Source organism: Piliocolobus tephrosceles, chromosome 5 (genome assembly GCF_002776525.5).
Source record: "Piliocolobus tephrosceles isolate RC106 chromosome 5, ASM277652v3, whole genome shotgun sequence".
Classification (NCBI taxonomy): domain Eukaryota; kingdom Metazoa; phylum Chordata; class Mammalia; order Primates; family Cercopithecidae; genus Piliocolobus; species Piliocolobus tephrosceles.
Window position 1 is genome coordinate 135219945 of NC_045438.1, and position 8972 is coordinate 135228916.

Sequence of the window (8972 nt, forward strand, 5' to 3'; positions counted from 1 at the left end):
AGCGATCCTCTTGCCTTGGCCTCCCAAATGGCTGGGATGGGATTATAGGCAGCCTGGAGGGGTGATGGGATTATAGGCGTGACACACCGCAGCTGGCTGCCTTTTTTGTTGTTGTTGTTGTTGAGACAGGGTCTTGCTCTGTCGCCCAGGCTGGAATGTAGTGGTGCAAACATGGCTCACTGCAGCCTCAACTTCCTGAGCTCAGGTGATCCTCCTGCCTCAGTCTCCTAGGTAGCTGGGACCACCACACGCACAGGTGTGCACCACCATACCCAGCTAGTTTTTAATTTTTTTTTCTGTAGAGACATGGTCTCACTTTGTTGCCCAGGCTGGTCTTGAACTCCTGGGGTCAAGTAATCCTCCCACCTCGGCCTTCCAAAGTGTTGGGATTACAGGCGTGAGCCACCGTGCCCGGCCTCTATGGAGTTTTAATCTCCGTTTACTTGACTATCACCTTCAGGATTTCAAATCTCCAGAGACCACCAAGGTGCATGGTGCACAGATCTGAATTGCAGGTTGAATCTCAATTTAGTATTAGTATTCCCCAACGCAACTACAGAACTGATTATTACTTTTTTTTTTTTTTTTTTTTTTAGATGGAGCCTTGCACCGTCCCCCGGGCTAGAGTGCAATGGCGCGATCCTGGCTCACTGCAACCTCCGCCTCCCGGGTTCAAGCGATTCTCCTGCCTCAGCCTTCTAAGTAGCTGGGATTACAGGCGCCCACCCACCACGCCCAGCTGATTTTGTTAGCCAGAATGGTCTCGATCTCTTGACAGCTGAGGCTGATCCGCCCGCCTCAGCCTCCCAAAGTGCTGGGATTACAGGCATGAGCCACCACGCCCGGCCCAGAACTGATTATTAACCCAGCTCAGTGACCTTTAGAGAGCACCTTAAACCAGCTGAGCCTCTGTTTGTTCATCTGAACGGGTATTGTCAACAGCACTCACTTACAACAGTTGTTGAGAAGATCCACCCACACAATAGTTGCTAAAGTGCCAGGCATGCAGCAGTGCTTAAGAAACTTCTCACCCTGGGTTTTTTATTGGTATTGATTGATGTAGAGATGGGGGAGAAGATCAAAGACAAGGATTGAGAATCAGGGATGGGAAAAGCAGTGGGCCACTGACAGCCGCTCTGCCTGGCTGGGAGGTGGGGTGGGGAAAGTGGGCGGGAGCTGCTCCTGGGCCTGGCCCACCCAGATCACCCCTCCGGGCCGCAGGCCTGTGTGTCTGCATCCGGTGGCCACAGAGCAACTTCCTCTAGAGGGAGCTGATTGGAGCCGGTTGCCGCTGGCACCTCTATGATCACTGGAGTTTCGCGGGTCCCTCAGGCCGCACAGGGACTAGCAAAGGCTACATCCAGATGCCAGGAATGCACTGACGCCTGTTCCTGGAAGCCAGGCTCCCACTCAGCCCCTGGGAGCAGCAGCCGCCAGCCCCTCGGGACCTCCATCTCTGCCCTGCTGAGCCACCCGGGTTGGGCCAGGATCCCGGCAGGTAAGCTGGAAGGGTCCTGCCCGTCCTCCCAGATCTCAGCAGCCCCAGCCCCAGGGTGGGGCAGGGAGCCCGCCGGGAGCCGGGTGGGGAAGGGGAAGCTCAAGGCTTGCCTGGGCAGGTCCGCTGCCCTGGCTGGGGACCTGATCGTGCCAAGCCTACTTCTGGCTGCCCCTCCAGCTTCCCCTCTTGCCCCAGCCCTGGATGCCGGAGAACTGTGAGAACTGGGTCCTTTAACAGTCTGGGAGATGGGAGTGGAGGTCAGAGCCAAGGTCAAGGGCAGAGAGAGAACTTTCTCAGCGCTTCCTGCTGCCCAACATCCCTAGACTGGGTCCAGGGTCTGGTCAGGCATGTATCCCTGGGGAACATTCATTGGGGCCCACCAAGCCCAGGAAGTCGGGGGTGGCTCCCCTCACCGGGAATTTAGGCCACTTGGATTGGGGGGCAGAGCTAGGCCTGAGTCAGCATAGGTTGCTGGCCTTGGGGGGTGTCCTGAGGCTCTACCTGCTCCCCTCAGGAGCCTGGGTTGTTGGTAGAGGGAGTTGGGGGTGCCGTTAGCATCCTCTGGCCCTACTGTCCTGAGGGTGCCGGGTTCTGGAGACTGGGGAAGAAGGAAGGCCATCTTATTTAACGAGCTACGGGGAGGGGGGTTACTTTTTGTTTTTTGAGACAGAGTCTCACTCTGTTGTCCAGGGTCGAGTGCGGTGGCGCGATTTCGGCACACTGCAACCTCCGCCTCCCAGGTTCAAGCGATTCTCCTGCCTCAGCCTCCCGAGTAGTTGGGACTACAGGCGTGCACCACCACGCCCAGCTAATTTTTGTATTTTTAGTAGAGACAGGGTTTCATTATGTTGGCCAGGCTGGTCTTGAACTCCTGACCTCATGGGCCACTGTGCCCGGCTGCAAAGTTCTGTTTTAACAAGGCCTTGCCCCTAGAGATGGAGCGAGGAGGGTCTGCCTTCGCCCTGTCCGTGTCCGGCAGAGCAAGGAGAAGTGGGGAGCTGGGTGAGGGCACAGGTGGTCCAGCCTCCTCCACCCCTTCTCAAGAGCTCTTGGGACACTTTCGAAAACACTCCCAGGCCTAGCAGAAGGAGGGTGGGCGAAGGTCCCAGGCCCTGGGCGGTGCGGGTGGGGCTGTGTGCTTGGCCCAGGGTGGGGCTGCACACCCCCTCCCTCTGAGATAGGAGGAGGGCACTTTCCTTCTGAGGGCTAGAGGGTGCCTGGGGAAATGGGGCTCTGGGAGGGGTGCAAACTGAAAGTGAAACAGCTGACATCCAGGAAACTCGCCCTGATGAGGGGTCACAGCACGTTGGTGCTGCGGTCAGGACCAGGCAAAGAGGAAAGTTGGCTGGGGACAGAAGACCACGTGTGTGGTGGGAATATGAGGCAGGTTGTGGGGCTTCGAAGAAGGCCCTGATCCTGAGGGCTCCCTCCGGTCACTGCAAGGCAGGGGTGAGGAAGGCACAGGCAGGAGGTAAACGGGGAAAGTTGCCCTGAGAAGGGACACCCTCTGAGGTCCACAAACAAGGAGAAATCTTAAATGCTTGTTGAGTACATGGACTCTTGGAGATTCAGACAAACAACCCGACTTTCCGTGACTAACGATGTGACCTCGGGCGCTCAACTCTTTATGCCCCACTTTTCCAGCCTGCAAAGTGGGTATGATGGTGCTCACCCTGCTGGGTTCATGTGAGTTTTCAATGTTCAACACCCAGAGTGCTCCTAAGTGGGAGAGGATATCTTAGGCTCTCAGGAAATGTTTGCAGCTAACAGCCCAGAGTTAAAAAACAGGTGTGTTCTGACCAGCCTGAGGGAAGTAGGGCCTCTGAGGGCAGCCTTCATGGGCCATTGGCTGGGCAGGAGCTCGCTTACAATAAGCATGTGCTGGGTGGACTGCAGGAGGCCCCAGGAACAGCTAAAAACCCCCCAGGCTCTTGCCCCAGGAGTGGCATGAACTTGAGAGCCAGCGGGTACTACTGCAGCCACACTCTCCTCGCGGGTGCAGATACCTCAGTCTGCCCTTGGCTGCCTCGCCTTCTTACCCTGTCTCCCTCGAAGGGTCACCAGTGAAGTGCTCAGAAGTTGTTTCCTCCCAGCAGACTTCACTGGGACCCATGCCGGAGTGAGAATAAAAAGTCCCAGAGGAAGGCAGGCACAGTGGCTCACACCCGTAATCCCAGCACTTTGGAAAGCCGAGGCAGACTCACGGGTCAGGAGTTTGAGACCAGCCTGGCCAAAGTCCCAGAGGACTGAGGGCCTTTCTGGGAATGGGGAACCCTCTCTCCTATGTGGACATGGCAACCTGTCTGGGGTCCCCAGTCACAGGTCCATGCTCACCCCCATCTCTGCTTTTTCTCACCCATCCCCGCAGGCTGACCCTGTCCTCCACTGAGACCTGAAAAATGGCTTCGGGACAAGGCCCAGGTCCTCCCAGGCAGGAATGCGGAGAGCCTGCCCTGCCCTCTGCTTCTGGTAAGGGTCTTCCTGCCCCTCACCTATCCCATAACCATGAGTGCTGTCATGAGGATGGAAGGAGCAGGACTCAGAGGCGGGCTCCTTCACCTCGGTTCACCCACTGTGGGTGGGAACCCACGGGCTCAGAGGCTGGAGCTGCTGTCAAGGTTAAGCCCGGGAGGGGGAGGAGTCTGGACTGGGGAGGGCCTGGAGGTTGGGAGAGGCCAGGAAGTGAGTGTAAGGTGGGCACAGTGCCACCGGAGCAGAGGGCGGGGTCAGGGGCGAGGGAGGCAGGAAGTAGAGTGAGGTCTGGCTGCCGGATCCCTCCAGCTGGAGAAATAAGGAAGTAAGCTGGCCAATCACCCAGTCAGGTCTGCTCAACAGGGAACGCAATTATTGTGACTTGGGGAGGAAGTAAGATGGCTGCCCTCCTTCCTTCTTCCCCGGGGACAGCCAGGGAAGCCCCAGCTCACACCCCACGGCGGGCTGTTCCCTGGACTTGGGAATCAGGTCCCGGGTCTGTCACTATCTCCCTGTGTCACTTTTCTGGGTTGAGGCTACAATTTCAGATTTTGTTTCCCACATTTCCCTGCACACAAAGGGCTGTGGAGCTGAGATGTACTAACGTAGACTCAAGAGCCCAAATGCCTGGGACTGTCCCAGCTCCCCGGCTTGTTCTGGCTGTATGACCTTGCACACGTTAGACACCCTGTGCCATTTTCCCCTGCAATCTGGGGATTGCCTGCTCCCAGGGCTACTGTGAGGACCCAGTGCAAGTGCTGGAACAACTCTCCACACAGCATAAGTTATAGGGGCGGCTAAGGCGCTGAAGTAGGGATATTTCTTTTTTTTTTTTTTTTTTTGAGACAGAGTTTCGCTCTTATTGCCTAGGCTAGAGTGCAGTGGCGCGATCTTGGCTCGCTGCAACCTCCGCCTCCTGGGTTCCAGTGATTCTCCTGCCTCAGCCTCTTGAGTAGCTGGGATTACAGGCATGTGCCACCATGCCCGGCTAATTTTGTATTTTTAGTGGAGACGGGTTTCTCCATGTTGGTCAGGCTGGTCTTGAACTCCCCACCTCAGGTGATCTGCCCGCCTCGGCCTCCCAAAGTGCTGGAATTATAGGTGTGAGCCCCCGTGCCCGTCCGGGATATTTCTTTCCATGGGTGAGGACAGCTATGGCCTTAGGAAGAGTGAACCCCCTATAAGGCATGGGGCTGCCAGGGTTCGGCCCTCTCTCCCTGACTCCCAGCTTTGATCCTCAGAGGAGCAGGTAGCCCGGGACACAGAGGAGGTTTTCCGCAGCTACGTTTTTTACCGCCATCAGCAGGAACAGGAGGCTGAAGGGGCGGCTGCCCCTGCCGACCCAGAGATGGTCACCTTGCCACTGCAACCTAGCAGGTAAGTTACAACCGCTGGGCCCACAAGGACATCTTCAGGGAGGCAGTGGCTCGCACGGGTCTCCGTGCAGGTCCTGGGAGCTGGGGAGACCTGGGGGGTCTTGTCCTTCTCTCATGGTCGCTCCTCTTTTATGTTGGGCTCCCACCCCCATCCAGGACCTTGTATCCTTTTTAACCCATGCCTGCCCCTTGTCCCGGAGGCCAACACTCATGTCTTAGAACATTGTCGGGGACCTCCAAGAAGGTGTGCACAGGGCCATGGACAACTCAGGCAGAACCCATCTGCCATGAGCCAAGGCCTGGCCCTGACTGCCTGGTTACCCGCTCACCTGCCTGCCTCCTGCTCCTACAGCACCATGGGGCAGGTGGGACGGCAGCTCGCCATCATCGGGGACGACATCAACCGACGCTATGACTCAGAGTTCCAGACCATGCTGCAGCACCTGCAGCCCACGGCAGAGAACGCCTATGAGTACTTCACCAAGATTGCCTCCAGGTACCCCAGCCACCTCCCTGCCGGCTCCAGTCACTCCTGTGTCCTGTCACAACCACACCATACCCTGCCTGCATGATGCGCTCCCGGCATGGGGAGATGCCTTCTGTCAGTGTCCAGTGTCTGCTGTGAACTCACATGTGGTCTCAGCCCCCTATTTTTCTCTCTCGGGGTCCCAGACTCGTCTTGTGGGTATTAGCTCACAGCTCTTTTGATCTCTGACTCCAAGGACTTGACTGGTTAGATCAGGACTCTAGAGGGGGCCTGAGGTGGGGATGTCGCCCACAGCTCCCCGGCCCAGCTGGGACACAGCTATCCTTCATGGTTCCAATTTGAAACCACATATCACACTGAAGATGGTAAGGGTGCTAACCTCTGCCGGGTCCTAGAAATGGCTCCTAGTTGCTATAATCTGGCATCCAAGTGGTTAAAGACACCAAATATTTGTGTGTAAATCCAAGCTTTGCCCCTTCTGCCTTTGTGAAACTTCCTAGTCCTTAGTCTCCTGGTTTGTAAAATAGGGAAAATATGCTTAGATCAGTGTCCTCCTTACAAAGTGTTAGCCATTGCTACCACCAGAGTTAGGGAGGTCAGTGTCGGGGTAGACTGAAGCGGGAGGTGAAGGTAGGAGTGATGGATTTTAGAATTAGTGCTCAGAGCTGAAATATCCAGCCCGTGAACTTAGAGGCCAGCCTTCATACCACTGTGATGACAGGAACTACCCTAATCTTTTCTGTCCTTTTCTCTCTGCTGTCTCTCGGGCTGCCAGGCCAGCAGCAACACCCACAGGTAATCTCCCCGCTGATTCCATCCACTCGCTCTGTCCTCCACCCTCTCTGTGCCCCGTTGCACCTGAGCGTACACCCCAGCAGTGGCATCCAGCTCATCTGGCCCTGAGCTTTCTCCTTTCGCAGAGACCCAGGTTGTTCCCAAATACAGGCCAGGCTGGGGCAGCCTCTGTGGCCTTAATTCACAACTAAGCTATTTAGTTTTCCAGCTGGGAGAGGGGTGGGAGAGGCCAGGCAGGCTGGAGGGCTTCCTGGGGACTCTCCACCAACGGTATGGGATGCTCTGCCCACAGCCTGTTTGAGAGTGGCATCAACTGGGGCCGTGTGGTGGCTCTTCTGGGCTTCGGCTACCGTCTGGCCCTACACGTCTACCAGCGCGGCCTGACTGGCTTCCTGGGCCAGGTGACCCGCTTCGTGGTCGACTTCATGCTGCATCACTGCATTGCCCGGTGGATTGCACAGAGGGGTGGCTGGGTGAGTATCCAAGGATTGCAATGTCCTCCCTGCTATTGGGGCTGCCCCTCTCCCAGGCCCCGCCCCTTCCCTGGGTGCCTGTATTTTCTGCCAGCCTCTCTGTGACCACCTTGTTTCTCCCGGCAGGTGGCAGCCCTGAACTTGGGCAATGGTCCCATCCTGAACGTGCTGGTGGTTCTGGGTGTGGTTCTGTTGGGCCAGTTTGTGGTACGAAGATTCTTCAAATCATGACTCCCAAGGGTGCCCTTTGGGGTCCCAGCTCAGACTCCTGCCTGGACTTAAGCCAAGTTTTTGCCTTCTCCGCTCCCTTGCAGGGGTCCCCCTTCAGGAGTACAGAAGCTTTAGCAAGTGTGCACTCCAGCTTCGGAGGGCTCCTGTGTGGGGGCCAGTCAGGCTGCAGAGGCGCCTCAACGTTGCATGGTGCTAGTGGGCCCTCTCTGGGCCCAGGGGCTGTGGCCTCTTCCCTCGGCTCTCTGGGACCTCCTTAGCCCTGTCTGCTAGGAGCTGGGGAGACTGATAACTTGGGGAGGCAAGAGACTGGGAGCCACTTCTCTCCAGAAAGTGTTTAATGGTTTTAGCTTTTTATAATACCCTGTGAGAGCCTATTCCCACCATTCTACCTGAGGCCAGGACGTCTGGGGTATGGGGGTTGGTGGGTATACCCTATGTTCCCCAGGATTCAGCTATTATGGAAGATCAGAGCCTAAGAGCTGGGACTGGGACTTGAGCCTGGTCCTGGCCCTCCCTAAGCATCGTGTGTCCCAGGAGCAGGACCTACTAGGAGAGGGGGGCCAAGGTCCTGCCCAACTCTCCCCCTGCTCCCATTCCTCCCTCCGGCCATACTGCCTTTGCAGTTGGACTCTCAGGGATTCTGGGCTTGGGGTGTGGGGTGGGGTGGAGTCGCAGACCAGAGCTGTCTGAACTTACGTGTCAGAGGCCTCCAAGCCTGCCTCCCAAGGTCCTCTCAGTTCTCTCCCTTCCTCTCGCCTTATAGACACTTGTCCCAACCCATTCACTACAGGTGAAGGACCTCACCCCCATCCCTAGGGGCCTTGGGTGAGTGGCCTGCTAAGGCCCCTCCTTGCCCAGACTACAGGGCTTAGGACTTGGTTTGTTATTTCAGGGAAAAGGAGTAGGGAGTTCATCTAGAGGGTTCTAAGCGGGAGGACTATCAACACCACTAGGAATCCCAGAGGTGGGATCCTCCCTCATGGCTCTGGCACAGTGTAATCCAGGGGTGTAGATGGGGGAACTGTGAATACTTGAACTCTGTCCCCCCACCCTCCATGCTCCTCACCTGTTTAGGTCTCTCCTCAGGGTGGGGGTGAGAGTGCCTTCTCTATTGGGCACAGCCTAGGGTCTTGTGGGAGAGCGGGGAGAAGTTCTTGATTCAGCCAAATGCAGGGAGGGGAGGCAGATGGAGCCCATAGGCCACCCCCTATCCTCTGAGTGGAAATAAACTGTGCAATCCCCTCACCCTGACTTAGTAGTTTCTGTATTCTCTGCTACCCCTCTTTCCATCAGGCCAGACTGTGGGAACCTGTGCGTGCCTGGCACGCTTCTGGCTTATTACTGAATAAAACCTCACACTAGGCCCCCAGAATCCCATAGAGGTCTGAGTATGATTCTGCAGCCCCCAGCCCGATGGAAGGCCTCGGCCCCTCCCCATGCACTTCCCTCATCTCTTTGGGTTTTATGCAGTTTCCCACCCTTTAGGGAATCTGGAAGATCCTTTAGCTACGGAGCTGGTGGAGCAGCTGCACATATCTGCACAGGCCACCTCAGACCTGGGCTGAATTCTTCTCCCAGCCTGGGGCTACCACCCACGCTGGTCCAAAAGGCCCTTCTCCCCCACATTTAGCTCTGCTTGG

General features: G+C 56.8%; 1 protein-coding gene across 2 annotated transcripts; it reads left to right on the forward strand.

The window, feature by feature from the left end:
- The first annotated feature begins 1234 nt into the window (after positions 1–1234).
- Positions 1235–8583, forward strand: BAK1 (BCL2 antagonist/killer 1). 2 transcript variants are annotated; one of them, XM_023212534.2, is made up of 6 exons: positions 1235–1498; positions 3867–3967; positions 5212–5347; positions 5699–5842; positions 6921–7101; positions 7228–8583. In XM_023212534.2, exons 2-6 carry the CDS (start codon positions 3898–3900, stop codon positions 7330–7332), a joined length of 636 nt encoding a protein of 211 aa, XP_023068302.1. In that variant the 5' UTR covers positions 1235–1498; positions 3867–3897; the 3' UTR covers positions 7333–8583. The 2 variants fall into 2 exon arrangements, with proteins under 2 accessions (XP_023068302.1, XP_023068303.1); XM_023212535.2 differs by lacking the exon at positions 1235–1498 and adding an exon at positions 2739–2861.
- The last annotated feature ends 389 nt before the right edge of the window (positions 8584–8972 follow it).

Bases quoted from the DNA above. Each gene is read 5' to 3' on its own strand.
- BAK1 (XM_023212534.2), top strand. From the start codon at position 3,898: ATGGCTTCGGGACAAGGCCCAGGTCCTCCCAGGCAGGAATGCGGAGAG. The intron at 5,843-6,920 runs GTACCCCAGCCA...CTCTGCCCACAG, and splicing joins TTCACCAAGATTGCCTCCAG to CCTGTTTGAGAGTGGCATCA. The intron at 7,102-7,227 runs GTGAGTATCCAA...TTCTCCCGGCAG, and splicing joins TTGCACAGAGGGGTGGCTGG to GTGGCAGCCCTGAACTTGGG.